At 39.8% G+C, this 25,613-nt stretch overlaps 2 protein-coding genes across 2 annotated transcripts; one reads left to right on the top strand and one right to left on the bottom strand.

Annotated features, from left to right (window-relative positions):
- The first annotated feature begins 19,960 nt into the window (after positions 1-19,960).
- On the top strand, positions 19,961-22,636 carry klf17 (Kruppel like factor 17). Its single transcript, XM_061295752.1, has 3 exons — positions 19,961-20,148; positions 20,272-21,271; positions 21,354-22,636. The coding sequence occupies exons 1-3, from the start codon at positions 20,077-20,079 to the stop codon at positions 21,527-21,529; spliced, it is 1,248 nt and encodes a 415-aa protein (XP_061151736.1). The 5' UTR covers positions 19,961-20,076; the 3' UTR covers positions 21,530-22,636.
- A 113-nt stretch (positions 22,637-22,749) lies between these two features.
- On the bottom strand, positions 22,750-25,491 carry ppp1r35 (protein phosphatase 1, regulatory subunit 35). The gene is made up of 7 exons (XM_061295753.1): positions 25,332-25,491; positions 24,662-24,839; positions 24,420-24,546; positions 23,964-24,076; positions 23,792-23,882; positions 23,401-23,704; positions 22,750-23,248 (listed from the first exon to the last, which is right to left on the bottom strand). Coding segments are annotated over exons 2-7 (813 nt in total). The 5' UTR covers position 24,839; positions 25,332-25,491; the 3' UTR covers positions 22,750-23,247.
- Between the last annotated feature and the right edge of the window lie 122 nt (positions 25,492-25,613).

Genomic DNA, 25,613 nt, shown 5'->3' with positions numbered 1-25,613 from the left:
TTGTGGTAAGTACTGATATCCTTCTGATGATCTGTCAGATGCATAGCTATGAAGTGACTCCTCAGTCCCTTCTTCATTCCAAAAATCTCTGTACTCAATTATCATTGTCATCTTTTGGAAACTCATTTACGAGGATGATGTGCAATGATCACAATGCGATGAGACAACATCCGCCAAATCTAACCATCACCAGGCCGACACACAAGAGCCAGAAAAAAATCTCTTAGCCTTATGAGAAATTTGCATCAGTAACAAGTTGACACTAATCAAGTTGCCAGTGAGCGTAATCTGATATTTAAATTAATAGATTCAGAATGACAGATGTGAAAGGTCTTCAATGTTTGCCGTCATGTTATCAAACGTCCCTCAACTTCTTGGTTCACAAGCTTTTCATGTGCCATTTCCACAATGACGCAAGCGAGAAATGCTGAGTTTCCACTTTTTGTACCGCTAATGGGATCTTGGCTAATAGTCCCCGGTGGCGTGCATTTCCTTCACGACGGAAAGTACAGAAGATATTTACCGTGTGCTATAGCTGACCTGCTATAGTCGCACTCCAGTCTACTTCCTCCACTTGAATTTCTCTCTATTAGTTAGTTCCTAATTATTAAGGTGATCCACTGGGGGTGATTTGGTGGTTTGTCTTGGCCTCTAAGACGTCTGCTTGTGCAATAGAACTAAAATAAATAGATCCCTCAACTCACATAGTTTAATCGATCTGACATTTTATAGTTTACATCTGACACAAATTTACGTTTAGTTTTTTTCCCCCAACTCAGGTACATAGTTGCTGAATAGTTTGTGAGGCTCTTAATGTTGGGGTTCTCAGGCTACACAGACGTCCGGTCGGGATTTCAGGGGGCTTTCCCTCCACTTCCTACATGCACGGTTGAGGTGAACAGTGGAGACAGGACTGCATGGGAACTTGTGATTACTCATGAATCAAAGATCAGATCTTTAACCTGATCAGAGGAAGACAAAATTATTGAGTTCCTGTTCAGGCGACACACTGATTCCTTTATGCTTAGCCTCCGTTGATGATGCGTAGTCTTGGGCATATCCGAGGTAGGGAGTGGGGGGTGACTTCCTCGGGCATTTGTGTTTATAACAATTAGCTAAATAATAGAAATACAAGTTTTAGGAGTGAATGGTGGAAAATACATGCAGTGTATATTTTAAGCAAAATGTATCGTATTTTCCGCACTATAAGGCTCACCTAAAAGCCTCCAATTTTCTCAAAAGCCTTATAATCCGGTGCGCCTTATACATGGACCAATATGGATTCGTGGATGAGGACTAATTTATTAAACTAAGCTTTACGTGTTTATTTTGTGTGTTGTGTGATATTAACGTCTGAGCAAAATTGAGTTAGTGATATATTATTGATTTCACTATTTCGAGTGTTACTATATTGTGATTGCATTAACGTTTTAGCAACGTTGAGTTATTTATTCTATGTGCCTTACAATCCGGTGCGCCTTATATATGGACAAAGTTTTAAAATAGGCCATTCATTGACGGTGCGCCTTATAGTGCGGAAAATACGGTACACAAAACGTATTATAGGATCAAAATATCGGTGTGACCCTACCCAACAAAACACTAATATAAAACACAACAAAACACTAATATAAGCAATTGTAACATCACAGTCAAGTCAAAATAATGACTGGAACCTTAATAAATCATCAATATAATCACAATTAAATTAAAAGCCCCACTCAGCCCACATTACACAAAGTGTGAAGATCACATTAATGGTATTGCAATGGTATATAACAAGAACAAGCTGTAGTGGATGCAAAAAATTTATTTTCCACACTTGAATGAAAAAAATTGTTTTGCATTCCCGCTTAACTTTTGAAGAGAATTTTATTGACGTCAGGTACTAACTTAGTCTTGATTATCATTCCTAGACCGCTCCTCCTGGAATTTTGACGGTTGATTTCCCTCTAGCTTAATCCCTGTGAGCAGATCAATGATGAGTCATTTGAGCTAAACACTGTCATTACTGTCATTCTGATCAAGGAGGTAAAGTGAACTGAGAGTGACTGCGTGCAATTGGGAGAGTCACTTAGGAATTCTAATTGGCAAAGCAGATAAAAGGTGTTGGTTGTTCAATACAGTTGATGTGGTCACCATGCTTGGTCACTGAATGTCATTTAGAAATCTTGTGTGTTTTTTGTCAGACATATCTTGTTTTTGCAGGTGTTGGAAAAAAATGAAAAAAATGTAGTCTATGATATTGTTTCTTGAAAATATTTATCTAGCTACTGTTTATTGAATTGAATACACTACACAAGCGAACAGTAAAAGAGATAAAGCTTAAAGATAAAGCCTCTTATTTTACAATACAGTCGAGCATTGGTGTCAAAATCAAGGCTCGGGGGCCAGATACGGCCCGCCAAATCATGTTATGCGGCCCCCAAAGACAAATTGTGCATCAACTTCATCTGTCAATACTAAAGTTACAAATTGTCTTCACTTTTAAAAAGATATTGCTTGCAATTTTTGTTACTATTGATCTTTTCAAAATATTTCAACAGTTTTTACCAGTCTCCGGTTTCAAACTTAGTTATTCATCAGTATGTTGACGGTCATAATGGCCCTCCAAAGGAAAGTATGACTATGACAAAAATAAGTTTGACACCCCTATGGTAGAGAATTGAATAGGAATAATGGCATATCAATTTGTTTTAAAAGCATAGGATGATTTGATTTGAAATAAATTAATTTACAAGCTTATTCACGGAATTAATTAAACTTGTAAATTACAATACAACTCTAGTCAATTCATTATATACCTAGAAATATAGCACTTACCTCAATCCCGGCAGTTTATCTGTTACCACCTTCACAGAGATGATAAATTGCCCAGGAACATCAAGTGCTTCATTTCACACTTATAGCAGTGGCGCGAAATTCAAATGAGAATTCAATCCCAAATCTTGTGTCCAGTCTTGTATGCCCCCCCCACCCCCACCGACCCACTCAACCCCATCTACATGTGTGCCCCCCACTCAACCCCATCTACATGTGGATGACATGATGCAGGCTTTCATCAGTCTGTTATTCCTACCTCCACATGACCTGTTGGAAACTTGAGCTCAGCTTTGCACTGTCACAGCAGCTTCCATTTGAAAGTGCATCCATCCACACTGACACAACGCGATAAGCATGTACACTTTAGGTTCATACATACAGTAAATACACACTGGGAATACACAACGCACACATATGCATCAAGATGGACAAGATAGCTTACATCTACATGTGTATGCGACACACGCACCTACAAACAAGCTAAGCTTTGTTATATAAACAAAGGCCCTGCCTTTACTGACACAACTTGCTTACTTATCTTATTGTTCAGCACTTCTTTACACACTTTGATCCGCACATGAGAGATCACTGCTCATGTTCGCTTGAATATCCTGAGTCAGAGCCGCTTTGTTGTCATTGGCAAAGTCAATACCTTCTTGGCTGAGATCATGTGGATCAACAAGTTTGACTTTAAATTCTGTGGAAAAGTGAATCGCTGTCATCTTGTGCAAGACTCAGAGGTTAACATGCCAGTTGACATTTTCACTGAGTATTACTTGCATGTTTCTTTTAATCGCGTTACACGGTAGGTGCGTTGAATTTCTAAAAACCTCCCAATTTCTGCTTTTCAACAAAGTGAGCACAGGTCTTCATTTGCTCACATCATTATCAAGTCTCGACAAGACAGACTACCACAGTGTTTCTGACCGAGTGTGTTCCCACTCCTGCGGTGTTATTTGCCGTTATCCCACGACTATAGGGGTGTTTGATATTGTCCCCTGCGGTGCCCTCTTTAGACCCTCTTAACTTCCTGGTGGTGCAGCCCAAAGGCGCGAGGGCTTGCCTGTGATTGTAGCCCCCAACCGAGTTTGGAATGAGGTGCCTGCCTCCCTCCAATTACATTCAAACCAGCCCCATGAAACGCAAGGCTTTACAGCTCTTATCCAATATGAACCCCGGGCAATAGAGGACGGAGAGAATAGGGCAGCAGCAGGTAGTAATGGTGCTTAAATGGCAACAGGCATTCCACAGTGTGAAGCCGCTCCCACTGGAGGATACTGGCAGGGCGACAGGTGAGCGATGGATCTGGTAACTGCACTCTGGGTCCACTCAAAGATACTTGAACACAGTCACCCAAGGCATGCCTATGCAAGGACTACACACGCACACACATATTTTACATTTCTGAATATCCAAATGTTGATGTGCCTGAGTGACATAATTTAACAAGTCAAAATTGAATGACAATAATCTTAGTTTTAAAAAAATACATATAAAACTAAATCCATATCCACGTTATTTCTGAGGACTCTCGTGGATTGTGTGCAACGTCCGGCAAGACACTTCAGGTTTTGCTTTTTGTTATAGCAGTTTATTTGAACCATGCACCCTTTTCTAAACGATCATAAGCCCCCGTTGTATTGAAATGAACATCAGGTGTTGTTTTTATGTGTGTGGGGAAAACAACACTTAAGGATTAATTTCAGAAATTAGAAAATAGATGGATCAATATTTTTAATTTTGTTCACAATCAGCCTTTTAGTCAGTAAACTGTTGTGAGCTTCTATGACGTGGAAGATCATAAGATTCTATACATTAGAGCCAATTGTTCTTGTAAGGATTGACCATAAATCACATTGTATAACATGAAGCTCCCTTTGGCTACCTGGATAGACTGACATCTTCCTTTCCCATTGTTCTTTATTAGTATGTTTAACCCAAACATCATAGACAATAAATTGAGCTCTAGGCTAACCATAAATAAAAAGGATTTTATGGTAGGAGGGACCCCAGGATGCTATTGTTGCCCCTGTTGTGAGGTCTATTGGCTGCACCTTTGGATGAAAGTTATAAAACAAAGAGTGCAATTTATTTTCAACCTGATTACATATATTTTGAAAGCAAATGATTAAATAGAGTATGTACATTTCTTGGCCAAATTTGTCTTCTTTCACTTTACCCCTGAGAACGTGAGGGCAATGGGATCCTGAGGGTGCCCAGAGGAAAAGGTGTTGGCCAGGTAGTATTGCCCCTGCTGTGCAACCCCATGGGGTACACTAATGGTACCCCAGCCCGAGCTCTCGCCACATCATGGCAGGTTTAATTAAACACGCATTGTTCAGCCTCCCCTATATATATTAACAGCACATTCTTGTACTAAATGCCTGACAGTAACTTGAGCCGGACCTCCCGAAATTGTAGGTTTTAGATGATTTTATGGTAGGCGGGACTTGAGTCAAAGGGGCTGGACCATTATTGTTGCCCCTGCTGTGAATCCCATTGAACAACACCATGAGGCACGGTTGTGGTAGCTCATCACAGCAGACGCGTCTGATGTGTCAAAGATGTATTCGCCGTTTACTAACACCAAAAGAATAAATCTTCATCCCGTGACTTCATCTTTAATCACAAATGAAACAAAAGACTTGACATGCACAGTAACCTTTGAGTGAAAATGATGAAAGCATAAATACTCTGTATAAGATGTGATTCTTTGAATTAGAAAACAGTTTGTTGGATGTAATTTTAGATTCTATGCATTTTGAGATATTTAGGCACATTTATTTTGCAATGCAACAATCTGTGTAATAATAAGAAAAACAACTCTGATCTGTATCTACACCATTGTTTTTCTTTTCACAAAATTTGTGAGACAAATCATTTTTATTCATCTGGTTTGTATGGTTAACTCAAAAAGAGATGCAACTTGTCTTCTCATGCCGCGACGCAACTCATAGCAGTCCACGCCTAGAATGCAACGATCGTAGATAGTTTGAACATTTATCATCTTGTATCATCCAGTGACCCTGATCAACCAGTTCTAGCAGGTGGAGGGATAATTGTCTGATGTTTGTTTTGATTTATTTTTAACGTTGCGAAATGAAGACAGTCATTTTCCAGGGAAAATAGCTATTGTTAGTCTGCGCATAGGTTACATAATAGGCCATATACAGTATAAACTAATGAAATGACTTTATTGAAGTGAACAATTTTCTACTAAAATCTAGATTGCTTAGCACTCGCCCCTACGAAAGGAAAAAAATGTTAATTGGCTTATTTAAGGAAAACCTTTGATATTTAGTTTTATGTTTGTACAGTCTGTGATTATATGCCAACAATCCCTCACAGAGGGTAAATTGCTTTATACCATCTGACCACTGGCATCTAAGCAATGGCCATGGATACACTTCCTTTAGCTGAGCAATTACCAAAAATTCTCTCTGATGTCTTATCACGTACAGTGCCCTTCAGTGTGAGCGTGTGTTTATATAGCGATGTTCTGTGTCATTATATGTTGAACTGTTATTTTGCCACTCATGGGCATCAGGCATTTCTATGTTTATAAAGATATGAGCTAACTATGTTAAAAACGAAACATTTACTGGAACAACCTGTTTACTCATGATATTTTTCGAGGATGTTTAGACTAATCTAATAGTATGTTAGCATACAAGCAGATAGTACTTGAATAGCAACCTAGTCCCAGATAAAGTACACTCTTAAAATGTCTTGGTTAAAATGAAATTGAATGAAATTGGTCCAAAGTGGGCGGCACCACTGCTGTTCTGATGATGCGACCCATCAAAATAGGTCAAGATGTGGGAATAACTCCACAGATTGATTTATAGTTATGATTCAATAAAACCTTTATAAACTAGGTCCGTGCTGATTTTTGTAGTGTCATACTGCAGCCCTCGCATACAGCATATCCTTCTACAAATCTAGAAATGGCCAATGGAAATTTGTGTTTATCCTGGGCCTCTCAGAATGTGTGCAAGCTGACCTCTGTCCCTCCTGCAGGTGAATTGTTGTTTTTGTTTTTATGTCTGCAAATAGATCAGAGTTTTGACCACCGCTGGCTGATGAACTCGATTTCCTCTTTCCAGGGAAAAATTGGTGTGGTATTTGCCACTGGGGTGGACTGAGTTTCCATAGACAAGAAGATACGTTGGAACATGCTGGTATATTTAGCACGTTGTTACAGGCGACAATTTTACTCTTCAATAATAATTTACAAGCATGCTTAAACTAAGTGGCATATGCCCTCCATATATTCGGACTTAACTAGACAATTCAGTGGTAATTGCTCTATGACATAAGCAATTGAGTTGCTAAAATTTTGAGTCGTCAATTACAAAAAAACAGATTGCAAATAAAAACAATGGAAAACTGTGAAAAACCTTATTAAAAAAAATACAAAGTTTTCCCTATGTGCATTCTATAAACATTTTATATAGTTTTTTTTGTGCAGCTTATTTAGTTGTGTTCTTCGTAAAAATAAACTAATGTTAGATTTATTACAAATATGAATGAATGCTGGACATCGTTATGATGACCTTAAGGAAAGACTCGGAGGGCAATTATAAACTCAAATCCAAATGTCTAGGGTTTTTTTTTCATATTGTTGTAGTTTTTTTTTTTTTTAGTCAACAGTAGCAACATTGACCACATTTGTACTTTGTCAGGCAAGAAATTCTTGTGACCTGAAAAAGAGAAAATAGCTGACTAAAAAGATAAAGTTTTCTTAACTTCCACTAACTTTCACAGTATTTGCCGAAAGTTGTGACTTTTGTTTTTCTTGTCAAGATTTGAAGTAAATTGTATGGTAGCGTATTTTGGGGTTTTTTGTGCACATGTTTCCTGCATGGGGGTAGGGAATGATTGCAAAGTAAGGTAGAGGTTAAGGAAGAGGTGTCACAGTGGTGCGGCAGGATCTGTTGACGATCAGGTCTTGTATCTTCCAACCGCATGTCCCGAGGGCACAACCCTTTTGTGCATGAAGCCGTAAAACACCAAAATTGGCGCTTGGTTACATGAAAGAAGCTTTTGGGAGTGTGACTGTGTGTACCATACAGAGGAGAGATTTAGCATCCATTTTCTTCTGATCAGTTTGACAGGTGAAGCGTTTTCTTTGATCCTCTGGCTCGCTCACGAGAACATATTCTCTTGAATGATACTGGCGATGATAGTGACTGAGAAAATAGGAGGGTGAGAGCGCAGGACACTGGGGATAACAAAGGGAGAATGGCCAAGGAGCGAGATCATAGTGGCGGCAGAAGAAAAAATGAATGCGTGGGTGTTGAGGAAGTGAGACGTTACTCTGAAGGGCTTTGGTTACGTTGGCAGTGAATACAAAGTGTCAAGAAAATGGAGAACGGAGAGGTCATGCCATCCAAAAGGCTGTTTCGCCATCACTCGATGACAGGTGAGAGGAGGTGTAACAGATAAAGGATAACATGCTGATGAGTGAGTGATGAGAGATCAGTAAGTGACATTCTTAAAATGAAAATGAAAGAATGCAAGGCTATTTACTTTATGACAATGACAATTATAGACACAACTGTTTCATTTTTGTTTTGACATGTTTTCAGTTCAGCGTCACCGATTACAACTACTCTATCAAAAATCTTTCATGTTAAATTTGAACAGATTTTGTTAGACTTAGAAATGTAATGTTGTGTCCTGCCCAATTATTATAGCAGGAATTGTAACCATTAGCAAAACTACTTCCTTGAAACACAAAGACAAAAGTTAGCTTCCGGGAGATGGGAAAAAAATAAAAACACATACAACAGGTAGATGACTCTTTGAACATGAGTGGAGGGTGTAAGACATGTCACTGGACTATAGGAGTCATCTAACTAATTGCTGTCATCCCCAGGGCATACAAGGTGTCAATAGGTCGGAGGTCAAGGACATCAATCAGGGTTCACCTGTCTCGACAAGCCTTTGAGGCTTTTTTTTTCTCAGGACTGTTTTATTTCATCTGAGCCTTTCATTTATCTGACAACAGGGTTTAGAAGCATCTCAAAAAGGAAGTTCTAATAAGACTTATTTTTCCCTGTCGAAACAGCTAAAATGTGTGCTTTTGTGCAATTGAACCACTGTGCCAATGTAACAAAGCATCTGGTGAATAACTCGCTAACAGTAACGTCAGGTGAGGTAAAAAAATACAAATATGATTAAGGCATGGCATGTAAATCACCCATTCTCTCATCTTTATTATAAGTTCTTTTAAAATCCATTTTTTTTCCAACAATGCATACACTAGGACAAAATGAGTCCATGACATGTTTTGGCAAGGTTGTGGTACATTAAGTTGGAGATGAATTAAAAGAAAAAAAAATAAAGAATCGACAACCATCTGGGCATCTAGGTTCTATGATGGTCACCTTAGATAGAGCAGAGGTGTCAAACTCATTTTTCTCGCGGGCCGCATTGTAGTCATAGCTTCTTTCGGAGGGCCATTATGACTGTCAACCTAAATAAATGTATGAGCACCTCATATTATATACAGTAAAAACTACCAAACAAACTGACAAATAACTTGTTTTAAAATCAGTTGAGTAAAAACTGGTCAGATATTTAAAAAAACAGATATTGTTAAAAGTGAAGACAATTTGCAATTCTAATAATGACATGAATTTGATACACAATTTGTCTTCGCGGCCACATAAAATGATGTGGCGGGCTGTATCTGGCCCCTGGGCCTTGAGTTTGACACCTGTGCCTTAGCGTGCTTTCTGGGCGGCCACATTGGTAATATGAATGAATGAATGAATGAATGAATGAATGAATGAATGAATGAATGAATGAATGAATGAATGAATGAATGAATGAATGAATGAATGAATGAATGAATGAATGAATGAATGAATGAATGAATGAATGAATGAGCAAGGGAATGAACATACTCAATTACTTAATGTGAAAGCGTGTTATGCTCCCCCCACCCCCTACACCAGACTCAAATTGCACCATCCCACACTAATATTTGAAAACGGCGCTCAGGGTACATTGCCTGGAGGACCACTGGGCTTGCGAGGTGGTTGGGTGTGGTCTGGCTAAACTACAATCTAAATCATTTCTATACTTCGACAAGCCATGTGAAATAAACTAACCAAATGCTATGCTAATAAATAAATCAATCAAATCATAGGACAGAACTCCCAGTTCACATGCAGTGCAGTGTTTAACCTGAAAGTAGCGCTACATGGATGGTTTCTGCCCCAAATTCAAACTTCCAGTGCAATATCAAAAGAATGACCAGAATATGTAGTAGACACCCGTTTCTACAATTTTTCAGCAAAAAAAAAAAAAAGAATTTATTTGGGGCGAGTACTCCTTTAAAGAATCTTTATGTGCAGTACTGTAGAACAAATGTGTAGTATTGCTGAATTATAACTTTGAAACTTGTTTGATTGTAATGTACTTTTCTGTCACAGTTTAATTGGTTTAAATATGTTGGATAGTCATTTCATACGTGGAGCATCTACTGTTAATGTCACAAGCGCTGACATTTGGCCAGCCGGCAGTAGTAATATGAGGTAATTGACTGTTGGTCTGTTGTTGTTTTTCTTTCTCCTCATGCGGTCACCGGGAGTGATGCTATCTCCAAACCACAGGCGCCATTTCTGGATCAAATACAAAAACTGCTAATCTACTTTGTGACAAAATGTGTGGTCTGTTAATGAAAGATGGGCGCCTGTTTCTGTTGATGTCTGGGTGTGCGAGAGGAACTGAAAACTTCAGAATGCTTCGCATGGACTGGTGGAGCCAAATTTAAAATTATTTTCTGTCTAGTTAATTGGATTCTACATGATGGCAAATTTCTGTGGTGATACATGGAAATCAAATCCATATATCCAATATTAACTGTCAAGGTAAAACACCCTTACCCTACATTACACCCTAGTTTATTGACACAAAATTTTATTATAGGAAAAGCAAGTGAGAATATACAACAAATAGCACTAAAAGAACTCACAAGTATATTACTACATTCAAGTTGCACTTTTTTTTTTTTTTTTTTAATCACAGTTTCACTTACATTTTTATTTTGTCCCTTAAGCGTTATTTGTGCAAAATAATTTTAGGCATAAAGGCCTACGAGCTCCTTTGCTCTGGTCGACAGCATTTCTCCATAATCTTATAGTGGTTATAAGTCTAATACCCTTTTTTTTTTTTTTTTGAAGATCCAACAGTTGAGGTAGCAGAGGTCAAGGGTCATGCTGTCTGCGTCTTATCAGTCCTCTGTCCACCTCTCCTTCAAATCTTCAGGATTTCATGCTCTTTAGTGCTATTTGAACAAAACAGTTTTAACTGAAAACAGAAAAAAACAAAAAACTCTTCACAGGTTTAGAGCCGGAAATGCAAATATTTGACATTGAAAAAAGTGTGAATGTCTCCTGGGCAATTGGTTTGGGGGCAAAACAAATAAAAATGAAATGAGACGCGTGTCCAAGTTCCACCTGTGTAATCTGTGGAGGCCAGAATGTAGAACAAGGAGCGATACCGTCGTCTCTCTAACGGAACTGCACAAGGCCAGATTCTGATAACAGTCCAGCCTTTTGCAAAGCATTTTTGGGATCAAGTGATAACCAGCTTCACAGAAAACGTGACGAAGCACCGAGTGTTGATTGGGTGAGCCCTTACAATTCATGAAAGGTTGCTTTCAAATTTAGTGTGGAGCATTTTCTTCCAGGTTTTCAATTGAAACTAAACTTTAACGTGTTAAATTTTACTGCAAAAAATACATTTACTTGTTATTAGTATTATTAGTAATAGTAGTAGTAGTATTTATCATGAAAAAAGGTGTAGGACAAATATTAACAACAAAATTTACATGTGAACTTACGTGATATGGAACATGTAGAAAATGTAATTTCTGATTTCTTTTTGTTCATTTTTATGATGGTATGTACTAGTTTTGAATTCCATTCGGGCATTGTGACTAAATGTTTTAGCCCTGACTTCAATGTTGTTTAATTTTGTTCGTTTAATGTTATATTGACCACATGGAGAACCTTTTCAAAACCGTTCTTCTCCAAAAAAAATGAATGTATGTCTGAGCATATTGTATTGCAGAAATTCAGAAGACAAATGTGGAACATAAATGCGAATATTTCACAAATATGATTTCTTTTTCAAAACTGCTTATTTCTTTAAGCTGCTAAAAACCCTTATGATATTGTTTTTTTAAGTGCTTGACAGAAACATGTTAATGTTCTTTAAAATGGAGAAGCAGCTAAATTTTAGGAGGGGGCATTTTAGTGGATTTTGAGGTTGTAATCCTTTCATTTAAGAGTTTTTTGGGGGATGACTGCAACCTGAATGAGCCAGAAACTGCCAATGCATTCAAATTTGCATGAATCATTCAACTGACATATTCAAATGTCCATGCGAAGGTGAAAAGGTCAGTAATTACACGTACGTGAGTTTCTGTTAGGATCTTGTCCACGTAATGGTGCCGTGCATTATCTCTGTTCCCAAGTTTGTTTTTGTTGCTCTGCTTGTTGAAACAGACCATTAAAAGTTGGAGGCAGACTTGGTCAAACAACGGTTATCTGAAGTGGATCCCATTAGGGCTCTAAATGTGACAGAAGGTTGGGAGGGGGGGGGGGGGGGGGGGGCTTTTACATAGCAAAGCCACTGAGCACATATCATGACAAATTGGGGGTGAGAAAACATGTCAACTCCATTTAAAAGGCCAAAAGATAAATGTATGCTGGCCAAGTTGTGTGCAAAACGTCTACAGACCACCTCGGCGTTTGCACAACGCACAGGAATTAACCTGTCTCAGCTTTAATCTCGAGAAAATCGCGCCATTACCCATAAATGATGACAAACAAGAACCAGAGTGACAAGTTTGGGGCAAAATGCAAAGTGCTTGATAAATGTGCTCAGTTGACCCTTGATGAGCCCACAGAGTTGGTCTTCTGCTGCTAGTTCGGGAAGTTGTACATGTATTTGTCTTGATGACACGGGAGATAACATGGCTATGCAAAGCATGTCTTCGTAAGAATTATACAGGCTAGCCGAGAAATAGTAATGCACTGCAACTAGAAACCTTTTTTTGTATTTTTGAAAAACTTGAATTATATTTTTCGTCACAAATGTTAAGATTTGCAGTTAGGGAGAAACGTTCGATCTACACGAAAAGGGAATGGTGTTGAATCCTTTGAGCAATTTGAGGAAAATTTGTATCTGTTCTCAAAAGCTAAATTTAAGTACCGTATTTTCCGCACTATAAGGCGCACCTAAAAACCTCCAATTTTCTCAAAAGCCGACAGTGCGCCTTATATATGGACCAATATTGAGCCACTACAGCAGGCATGTCCAAAGTCCGTCCCGCGGGCCAAATGTATATATCTTATATATGGCCAAAGTTTTAAAATCGGCCATTCATTGAAGGTGTGCCTTATAATCCGGTGCGCCTTATAGTGCGGAAAATACGGTACTAAAAACATGTGCAGAACACATTTGGGCAAAGAATGAGAACTGGTTCACATTTGTCTGCTGTATGAACCTAGCTAATGATTTGACCTACAGCAGAGGTGGGTATGTTGATTTATTGACATTAATATATTGTAGCAATTGGATATCGACGACACTCGTATAATATCGATATGGGTGCATGAAGCACGCTGGCGACACATACCGTCAGAGCATCAAGCAGGAGAAGATGGACGCTATGTAAGCAAGATAAAAAAGGGAGATCACACTGGGATTTCCTCAAAGTAGAGTAAAACATTTTTTTCTCCAAATCAATCCTAAATTTGTAAAATTCCCACTCTGCTGGCCCATCTAATGAAAGGTCTGAAAGACTTGTTCCAGTCACTTAACCATCTCGGTTCCCTTTTGTCTCTTGTGTCTTTTGGGGTGGGTAAGGAGGGGGTCAAAACGTGTAATTGGCTTGGCCTGCTCAGGTGAAAGCCCACCTCTTGTCTGCGGACATAAAACCGTCTCCAAGTGTGTGTCTGCAGTGTGGCAAGGTTAAAAGGACATGCCGTGTTGGGACGAACACACACAGTCAAACAGAGAGCGCCTCTTCATTCATGCTTCAGCCCCAACAATCAGCCCAGATACCTGGGGAAGGTAATTATTTGCACTCCTGTCTGTCTTCCATCTTTCAGAACACTTAGCTGCCATATCTGAGCAAAACCAGAAACTAGAATGTTACTCAGTACCCCAATGCAAATTTCTCAATTCGTACTTACAAACAAATTTTGCCGGTCTGTCCATTTAAACAGCGCTCAGCGAAAGTAAGTTGCCGTGACTACTTCCACCGGCAGTGTCAATGCAATGGAAGAGAAAAGAAGATGATGACAATGGCACTGACGAAGGAAAAAAAAGATATATAGAAGATGAAGTCGCAGCAAGGTAAACATCCATCATGGCCGCCAGGTTACAGCAAATGAACGTTGCCGGGAGGGGTAGCATGCTTCTCGTGCAGCCTGCAGCTCACTATTTAAGTTACTTTAGTTGAATTTATTAATTCTGACAAGTATTCATAAAGAGGGGCCCTGTTTGGGTGTTGGAGGGGGCTCGTAGTAACTTTGAAAGTTGAACGTATTTATCACCCAACGTGACGTCATACTCGTCTGTTGCCGGGAAGCAGAGCATGCTTACCCCACAGCTCGCTATGTATTCTTCAGTTTGCATTTTTTTAAGTGAAATATTTTAAGATTAACAAGTATTTGGAAGGAAGGGAACTGTTTGGGGGTGGGAGGGGTTTCAACGTCTTAATAGGTGTAAATCCCTTGAAAATGTCCACAAATTAACTATTCAATTTAAGGAAACAAAATGAAATGATTTTCATTTACTCACTTGTCACATTCTGCTTTCATGGTCATCATACTCATCGTATAAAGCAAAAGTGCTCGAGGCAAACAAAAGTTGGGAGCCAGGCCAGAGTTTTACTGTTCAGTCTCACTATTCCAGTTCAGTTAATACCATGCAAATTAGAATGACCTCTTTTTCTGACTGTTAAACCCTAGTTTGAAACCCTGACCCTAGTTTGAAACCTTAACCTTAGTTTGAAACCCTGACCCTAGTTACACACCCTAGTTGTACACCGTAACCCTAGTTTGAAACCCTGACCCTAGTTTGAAACCCTAGTTTGAAATCCTAACCCTAGTTTCAATCTCTAACCCTAGTTTGAAACCCTGACCCTAGTTTTACACCCTAAACCTAGTTTGAAACCCTAACCCTAGTTTAAAACCCTAACCCTAGTTTGAAACCCTAACCCAAGTTTGAAACGCTGACCCTATTTTGAAACCCTAGTTTGAAACCCTAACCCAAGTTTGAAACGCTGACCCTAGTTTGAAACCTTAGCTTGAAACCCTAACCCAAGTTTGAAACCCTGACCCTAGTTTGAAACCCTAACCCTTGTTCGAAACCCTAATCGGTTTGAAACCCTAGTTTAAAACGCTGACCTTAGTTTTAAACCCGAGCTTGAAACCCAAACCCAAGTTTGAAACCCTGACCCTAGTTTGAAACCTTAGCTTGAAACCCTAACCCTAGTTTGAAACTCTATCCCAAGTTTGAAACCCTAGTTTAAAACCTTAACCCAAGTTTGAAACCCTGACCCTATTTTTAATCAACCCTCGCTTCTATTTTTCGCGGATAATTTTAAAGCACTCTTTAGCAATGCAAATAAACTGGCCATAGTGATTGTATGACAGGCACGTAGAAATCTGTTTGATTTCAAATGTGCATGTGTGGCCCCTGTGGGAATGGAACTCCATCATGACCAACCTGTGACACAAAATGCGCAAAGAGTTGGGCTACAATATATCACTTGTTGGCCTTTGGCTCACCCGCATGGAGCAGCTGTCTTATAGCTTCTATGTGGCCCGTGAAGGGAAGCAAAGAATAGTGGTATTTTTAGAGAGCACTTCATCATTGGACGCATGTAACCTTTCTTAAACTTGAACAGCTTGGCTGCATTTGTGCCACAATTAGTGGTTTTTCTTGTGTGTCAAACAAAAGCACAACAATGGGTCTGATTTTGACCCTTTGGCGTGTGTCTAGAATGTCATGGATGGTTAGCGCTAAGACAGCTAAGCCAATGAAAGACGAGCTACGTTAGCTAAGATAGATGAGACGCTGTGATCCCAAACACACACCTATACACACACACACACACACACACACACACACACACACACACACACACATAATCACACAAGTAGAGATTGTTTCTGAAAACATCATACATTATGGCTCCAAAGCAACCCAATACCATTTCCCTGTTTTAGCGCATGCTTCCTCCTGTTACCCCTTTAAGAAGAAACCTATCGTGAACCAATTTTATTCATCCTGCAACCCATTTGTTTTTATTAATGGCACAAAAAAATATACCAAAAGTGGTGTCTTTCTCTAGTGTCATCAGTTTCTCTTCTGTTTATTTAGTTTTTGTCTAGAAATTTGTACTCACAAGATTTAGATCCACGACAAACATAAAATATTTTGTCGTGGATATGTGTTTTGCTGCCAATCTAAGATTAATTTACTATCAGTGGATATGTGCATTTGGATATTTCTCAGTGTGTGAAAAAGGTTTTGTGGTTAAAAAAGATTTGTGTATTTACAAAGCAGCAATTCTGAATAGTCCAGTTTTTCTTCTTAATTAATTTCTGTGTTCAAGATTTTCCCACATTTTGCATTTACATGAACTTTTGATGCACCTTTTTCTTGAGATAAACATGAATACACTGTAATGGAAAGCACACATATAACAGGCGGAACTGGTAAATAGCCCTGGAGGTATACAATATGAGCTGGTAAAAGGCAGTGGTCACATCCTTGGTGTCTGCTAGAGGCTCACTCAGAGGAAAAAAAAAAAAAGCTGACACTGAGTCAAAAAAAACTAGACCGGTTTCTATTCTGCTTTGGATAAAAGTGCAAGATCAGGTTGAATAATATTGAATAGCATTTTACATAAATGACCGGAGATGTTCTTTTTACTATTCAAGCACTATGGGTTGTTTATCATCTTATATTTATATGAGCCTAATAAAGATGGAAAAATATGTTCCTGAACCTGAATGAAGCTGGGTTTTATTATATACAGTTTTGCGACACAGTTATATGATACTATTACTGTGTGGCAAAAAGAGGAGGAAGCACTGCAGTGTTATTTTTTTTATTGTTTTGGAGCAGATACTGTATTGTGTTTGAGCTGAGCATTAATCAACCCCTGGATCAGGACTCCAAGGAACATATTAAACCTCTCCCGGTAATTTTAGTAGGTATCTCCATGTAATGTAACAAACTAAGTTAAGATTAAAAAAACAATTGCTGTAATATCAGCGTTAACGCCGTCGCAAATCATCCGGCTAAGCGGGAACTGGGTTCGCCTGGGGATTAAGACTATGATGGCGGGACAATAGCGATTCAAGATGATCTCTTGTATTATTTTACAGCAGTGATGTAAACTAAGATGAAGTTGGCAGCTAAGATGTGCGGCTCACAAAAATATATTTTCTACAGGAAGGTCAGTCATGTTATTGAAAGGTTTCATTCAAATTACTTTAGTAAGGAATCTGTGGGGCAGTTAAATTTTTTGATACATTTGGTTAAAAAAAAAAAATGTCCCTGAAAGGAGGAGGGCAAAGATGTTTATTATTTTCTATTTTAATTTCCAAGTAAAGAAAACTTGCATTTTAACTGTTAATTGCAACAGTAGCACTGACACTTTCGGAGAAATACAATTAAAAAAAAAAATTATTGGCTGGTCCACCAAAATTATAGTGAAATAGTCAAATGTCAGCGACTCGATGGTGAGAAATATGAGAAATGTTATTCTCCTCATATGAAACTGTACAACTCGAAGTGGGCATTTAATCATAAATTATTACTAATTGGTGTTTTAATAGCATTTACAAAGTGTTTTTTTAGCGTTCAGAGTAGAATTCTGCGTGATTCCAGTTTTCCACATGTACATACATTATCTGGTGACATCATCTTGAACTTGGAAAATGCTGACAGTCAGCTTTGTGTTCCCTGACAAAACATGAGGTAGTTATCAGTATATTAGCATGAGTACTACAATAAATACGATCCTCATCATAGACTAATTAATTCCACCAATATGCAACATGCTCCTTAGTATGAGGTCATCTGATCTCATTAGGCTAACTGGTGATGTCTTCATTAGTGCTGAACACTTTTAAACCATTTAGCCACCTTGAGCCGGCTGCTTATTGGCACGAGATAACCTTTTAACGCCACCGCTAACTAAACATTGAGGTGGGGCGGTAATCTTTTGTTTGATATATCAAGTGGTTTGATTAGCATACGGGTTTGTGTCATGCTACAAATGTACTGCAAATCCTGATATCAAGCAAATGTGAACAAATTATATCCATTTTAAATTAAGTAAAGCCAATGTTGTTTGCAAGCCATTTATTCCATTTTTCAGTCTAGCTGGGTGAAATTGGACCTTTTTAAGGAAGAGTCGGAATCACTGAAGTGAATTTTGTTGACATTGTTCCATAAGGTAAAAAAACGTTGCTGTTTTGTTCATGCCAATCAAACTGAGGCAGTTGAAGCGGAATTGTTATTAGCACGTGTGCACTTCACTGCTCATTCCAAACAAAAGCCCCCCGTTTGCACAACAATACACACGTCCACAAACAATGACGTGTATGAATAAAATAATCTGCTTTCAAATGTGAAAATAGCAGTTGAGTCTTCCATTTCCGGAACATGTTGGCACACATACAAAGAACCACACTGCAGCTTCTTGTACTAGTTAAACTTCTATAAAGGTTCAGAAGAGGAATGCTGACATGAAAGCCAATAAGATGAAAGTTTTTTTGTTTGTTTTACAATTAACATGGCTGGAGAATCATTTATCTAAATTTTAGCTTCATTTTTTGTTGGGGGGGGGGACATAAACGTTAAGTAAAAAAAAAAAACTCTTAACCTAACCCGTCTTTATTTATTCTGTGTAAAGTTGTAAACTCTGAGGCAATTTAGTGTATCTATAAGATGGCATGCCTCGGCTCTGTCTGACTGTAATCTTCAGTAATTGTGTTTAGAAAACACTCAAGCTGGACGTCTTCCTCCCTTTTAAGAGTCACAAAGGGAGAAACCTGAGCCTGAGGTGGTTCTTTATCTCAGTGTTTCTGTCTGTTTTCGCCAGTTGTATTCTTCCTAACTAACATAAATTTGCCATTGCCATTGATGAGACATGATTTAGGATGTTTTCCTCTGGAGGGGGCACAGATTATGTCATCGACCATTGGACATGTATGATATCATATGATTTTTAATGTAGCCTTTGTGTGTACAAAAATTACCAACAGTAAAGACATTTAAAGACAATTTCTTTAATGGAATTTTTTTTTTAAATAATTAATTATGCGTGGTGAGGTTCTTTTTTTCTTCTAAATAGTTTCATTTGAAAAGATGATATTTTTTAATGGTAAAATTTAAAAAGCAATTCAACACCAACGTTTTCAGTCACTTTTTTTTTTTTTTAAACTTTTTTTGTATGCCCCCCCAGGTCAAGCACCTGTAGGCCATTATGATAACATTATCATAGCAACGACTGCGGGGCCTCACGGGGCAGTTGGAGGCGGGGGTAAGATCATTCAAGAAACATGTAGTCCTTTGTTTGACAGCCAGAATAATGGCTCGTTTCGATGGGCCCTTCACACATTGCATATTTACGGATCAATTCAGCACAAATTAATGACGCGGCCTGAAAGTGTGTTCCGAAAGATTAGGGCGAAACCAGGGGAGATAAATGATGGTTAGGGGGATGGTAACATTTGAATCATTTGAATTTTGAGCATTTAAACGATATTGAATTTTTAAACACGACATATAAAGACAGTTTAAGTGTGTGTTTTAATGTGTCCAACAGGAAAAAAACGGAGTTTATTCCTGCTAAAAAAAAATAATAATGAATGAAGCGAGCAGGGTGACATCATCAGGATATATGGCTCGCCTGGGACCATGCTTCTTGCATTACAGTATATTACGTCCACCAGGAAGGACCAAAATAAAAGTCTGGTGACTTACCTGCCTGCATAGCACCGATGAGTACGTGTTGTTGAACTGCGCGTTGATGCAATGCCACGCCCCCCACTCCGGGTATGATGCAAGGTATATATAAGACGCTCCCACCGCTCATGCGGCATCCATGAACAAGCGCTCCATGGGCGAGGAAGTCTCTGTTGGTTTTTACACTGCTAATTTGTTATTTTACTTTTGTTTCGTCCGATTTGAGTGGTTTGCATGGCTTTGACCGACATAGCGATGCCCAGCACCACTGCATCGTGTTTCCAGTCGACGGGTCATTTTCCCAACGTGAGTACTGTGATCCAAACTTTTCAAAACTTGTTAGACTTTCTCTGCGAGCCAGCAGACTTAAAGGAAGATTTGGATGATGGGGTATTGATTCCTGACAACTTATCTTGTTCGACTCCACAGCGATGTCAAGATGAACGTGGAAGAGGGAGCGCACCAGACATCCAAGTGGAGTTCAGCATGTTCAAACCTCCGGCTTTGTCCTCCAAAGACGACGACGAGCTGGGCAAATTCGTGGACCTCGAGTTCATCTTATCGAACACTCTCAGTTTTGACGTTGTGCGAGACGGTGTCGACGGCATTGCGGACACCCCTCAGCCGTGCGCCTACGCGCTACCTGAGTCCCCGGAGAGCTGCAGCGGTAGTTCGGAGTGTGTCGATCGGCCATCCCCACAGCAGCTCCACAACTACAACGGCGCGGTCCGCTTCACCGAACCCAACTCATTGCGTAGCCTCATGGCGGAACTTCTCGCCCCTGACGACAACTATCCGCGGGAGAGGTCGCCTGAGTGCGCAGACAACGCGGCGAGAGATAGCAGAGAGTACACCGAGCTGGGCGCACTCAACGCGGTTACGCATCACTACCAGCCACCATCGCTTGGATACAAAATTAAAATAGAGCCCAGTGCGCAATCGTGTATGTTGGCCGGTGGGGACTATATGGGGAATGCTTCTTTCATGCAGCAGCAGAATCCGACTCCAGGTACTGGTTTCGGTCCACACGCCATGCAGCAAGAAACGCCAGGGCGCACAGACTGTCATTTAGTGCAGCTCGGCTTCACTACTCATCACCTCCCAAACAACTACGCGAGCAGTTACCATTACGCACAACACATGTCCACGCGCTTCCAAGGGCAGTATAGCATGCACTCAGAGATCGGCCACATCCATCACCATCAAAGGCAGCATGCAGCTTCTGGGCAAGGCGTCTTGCTCACTCCACCGTCCTCACCGTCGCTGATGGACTTCTACGGGCCAGACGAAGCGGTCGGACTCAAGCAGAAGAGAGGACGCAGATCGTGGGCTCGAAAGCGCGCTGCCACGCACAACTGCGAATTCCCGGGATGTGGGAAAACGTACACAAAGAGCTCGCACCTCAAAGCGCACATGAGGACTCATACAGGTAAGCACCACCTTTTTTGTAAAAAGTCACTTGTCAACGAAATACCCAGTCGTATAAATTAACACGTTCCTCTCGCCCTCAGGTGAAAAACCCTACCACTGCAACTGGGAAGGCTGCGGATGGAAGTTTGCCAGGTCGGATGAGTTGACGCGCCACTTTCGCAAGCACACTGGACACAGGCCGTTCCAATGTCACCTCTGCGAGAGGGCCTTCTCACGCTCCGACCACCTGGCGCTCCACATGAAAAGGCACATGTAGACCTTGATGGCCTCTTCTCCATTGTAAGCCTTTGTGCGCACCTGCGCATATACTCAGTTAAGTTATGACCACTTCAGCGTGTCTTGGAAATAAGTTATTGACTGTTAATATGTGAGTGCCTTAAAAAGACTTCCAAAAGAAAACTGTACATTGGGCAGGACCCAGAATGCTGCACCTTTGTGTACTTTTTTTAATGTTTACAGTCCTGTCTTTGATACTGCTCGAGTTTTACATTTTGCTATACACTTTTTTTTTTTTTACTTCGAAAGTTATTGTAAATCAAGCCTAATTCCATGGTGAATGTGTGATTTAGGTTTCCGATGGCATGTGATGTGGAATCAGTTAAGACTGCAGGGTCATCTATATTTTAAATGAAATTATATATAGTTTTTTTAAAATGAAGAAATGGATTCAATTGCTCTATGATAAACTATCTGACTCGCCAAGAAGGAATTTTGTATGCTTCAGGGCTCTAAAATAAAACCTACTTTAATAAATATAATTTCCACGCTATTGCCCTTATATGCAATACCCACAAGGTATTATTTTACGTAATAATTGTTAAATTGATAGCCTACCTACAATATTCTACCACGTTCACTACTTTTCCAAGACTGCCCTCTGGTGGTCAGTGCTATAAAGTCAGGAACACGAGTGGTTAGTTGTCACTGGCAGTTTGTACTAAACTGCACTCTTAAAACCTCTGAGCCAAAACCAACACAATTTGAATAATAATAAAAAAAAGACCCGCTAACTTGGGTCAATTTGACCCAAATTATTGGTTGTCTTGTACAAAATAAAACACAACAGTTTTAAAGGCTGTAGAAGTGCATTTACAGGTGTGAAAATAGATTTGGAAATTAGAGCGCGAACTCCTGTTAGGTAAAAGTTATTAAAAAAAGAATGCAGCTAAGCACAAAAGTATTGATTAAGATGAATGTTTACCATCAGTTGCATTTACCCATTTAGCACGAGAAACACTTTCACTTTTATTCATACACTTGCTGTGATACCCACTCTTTTTATGTCATGTCATCAGCCGAGATGGAAAAACAAGCCTCTATTGTCAAAGTAAGGAGTGAAAAGTAAACTTGTTTTCAAATGTAATGACTAATTAATGGCAGTGATGAAATGTTGGCAGAATACTAGATACTCAAGTTTACTGTAGGTATCCTTGTCTAAGTAGAACGCAAATGTGGCACACTACACCGGACCACAAGTATAGTCTGAAACAACCTTTAATAACAACTGACAAGTCAAGTAACAAACTTTGAAAATTGGGTAGGACATATTGTAGTTCTAAACACTTTATTGTTTATTAAACACTTTTTTTTTGCATTTTTAAACATTTTTGCTAACATTTTAAAGTCAAGAAACATTCTTGTTTACTAACTTTAGAAAACACTTTTGTGAACATTTTAAAAACAAGCTGACTTTCAGAGACATTTTTATTTACTAACTACTAAAACACTTTTGTAAACATTTTCACTAAAGTCTTAGACACACTTACACTAAAGAAGTAAAAAAATCTTTCACGATGAAGCGCAAGTCTGATATGACAGACTAAATTGTAGTTGGGACTGCTAAGCCAATCAGCTGCAAGGACACAGCTCTACATGTTCCCATTGGTGTCATATGGTCAGACAAGTGACGCCCGATGTCGCTGATGGTGGAGGGGTGCACTTGCCTGTCTTGTTGCCTGTCTTGTGTGCTTCATTCCTGCATATAACGATGTGAATGTATGAGACATAAAAAAATAATAAAAAATCCGCAATGCATCAAATCAATCCGCAATATTTGTTTAGAAAAAAATCCGCGATAGAGCGAGGCCGCGATAGGTGAGGCGCAAAGTAGCAAAGGGATTACTGTACTATGGGGCGGCTTCCCACCGACTCCTTCGTCTAAAAAGGTCAAACGTCGAGGAGGCGGGAAAAGGTGCTGGGATTTGGTTTGTAATGACTGGCTCCTCCTCCACGGGGACGGGCCTCTCTCTGAACAAGTCAGGTGTCAAAAAGACGAGGGGTGAGGGGCCTTCTGTTACTTTGGTGTCAAGACTTCGGGGTGTTGGAGCCAAAACCAGCCTGTCCTTAACGGCTTGGCTTATCAGCTGACTCTCAGGCACATCCACGCTGACCAATGAGGTGAAAAGGGTCTGAGACCGAGAGAAGTTGGTTCCTGTGGGGTGGGGGGAGTACATGCATGAAAAAAGTGACTTCTTCGCGTTGTGTCAAACTCACTTTGCAGGGACTTAAAACAGGTTACCTTGTGTCGCTCTGCTGTTGATCTGTTTTTTCGTTTGCTCCACCTCCTGTAATGTCTCCTGAACAGCTTTCTGGGTGTTAAACTCTGCTCCCTGGGAACAAATGAAAAATGATCAATAAATGCTACTTTGATACCCCCCCCCCCTCCATATTGCTCACAGAAATTAGAATACCTGCAACTCCAAGAGCTTTGCCTTTAGAGCCAAGGTGGTGTTGAGCTCCACCTCCTCAAGAACGTCGGGATGGTCATAGGATATTGCAGTTGTCTTCTGGTTCAGCGTTCCAGCTATCAGAGGACAAGTGGTCTTAACTAGAAATTTTAGAAAAGTGTTGTCCCTTCCCATATTTACGCATGAATACTCACACTTGGCCAGTGGTTCTTAAAACCTTTTACACCTTTCGGGTCATTTGATTTTTGCATGAACAGTTTTTAGAGCAGACCGGAACAACCTAAAATATGCATCAGTGTGGCAGCCATGTTGACAGGGGCGACTTGCATTGGCCTAGTGTGAGTATGACCAAACTGTCAGCATCCAGGTGCATTCTGGGTCATGGAGTCAGTTGGGTTTGCCACAGAAGAATGAGTATGATTGAATATAGCACATAAATAAAACACGAAAGTGACTCACTCCTTAGATTTTGTTTTCCGTGGAGATTATCACTATTGTTGGTTGGCTGTCGAGGCGGTGCATCACTGATGGGTTGGATCTGTGGCTCTGATATTACCTTCACGACCACTGGCTCTTTCAAACACGCCTGTTAAGAGCAACGGTTATGTCATTAGTCGCAAACATACGTCACAGACTTTTTTAAATCAATGTGAATCAGTCACATGCATTAAATAATTCTGTTAGTGGCTATAACAACTCACCTTTGTGTTTTGCTTTCTCTGTTTGTTCTTCTGTTGCTTCGGGTGCATGTGAGTCGGGCTGGTCATGACAGACAGGTCAAGTTCGGGACAGACTGTCATTGCAGAGGAGGAGGGGAGTGGGAGAGGGGCCACTGATGGAGATGGGGGAGGCGAGAGGAAGGAGGCCCCACCTTTCATCCTAACAGCAAAATGCAGAGAAATATCCTTTAAAGTTTGTGGAATAAATCATATAAATGAGTAAAGCAGCTTCACAAGGTTATGAAAATGCATGTTGGTTGGGTACCGTTTTGGATTTCTATGCTTCAATCTAACTATCTATCTAAAAGATACAACTTTAAATGTGCATTACCGTCCAATCAGGAGTGGGGCATTAATAATACTAAATAATGTAAGTCGAGGAGAATAGTCATATTTGTCTGCAAGAAAAATGTATTTAATTTGACGATAAAGATGTAATTTAGGTACATGTCAAATATCACAATTATTTGACAAAGCAATATGCACCAAAATAACATATTGCACATTCTTTTTCAACATCCTGCAGAGCTTATTAGCGCTATAATGTATGTACTCGATTCGGTTCAAGAGGGTAACGAGGCGAACTATGGCGACAATGAAGCAAACACGTCAGTTCTTAGTGACGCTTTCTTCAGCAGAGGAGTAGTTTTACCTGAATTTAAGGCGATTTGCCAACAGAAAGAAGCGGTCCGTTTCCGTCCTGCGGAACTTCAAACGTATGTGAAATGTACAATAACAAATATTCCGTTGTTGGACTCAGCGAGGAAGAAAATGCTTGCTTGGTTTCTTTTTTTAAACTCGGTGCTCTTAAAAGCATTTCCGGGTCCGGTTTCTGACGTTCCAAATGTCACAGTGACACCTGGTGGTGATTCACACAATTACTTTTCTACCGTTCACAGCAACAAGAGAAGCTCACCTTTCTTTGCTGTCAGAG

Source organism: Syngnathus typhle, linkage group LG13 (genome assembly GCF_033458585.1).
Source record: "Syngnathus typhle isolate RoL2023-S1 ecotype Sweden linkage group LG13, RoL_Styp_1.0, whole genome shotgun sequence".
NCBI classification, from domain to species: Eukaryota; Metazoa; Chordata; class Actinopteri; order Syngnathiformes; family Syngnathidae; genus Syngnathus; species Syngnathus typhle.
The sequence above is the reverse complement of the archived record's forward strand: the minus strand, read 5'-3'. Positions and strand labels throughout refer to the sequence as shown.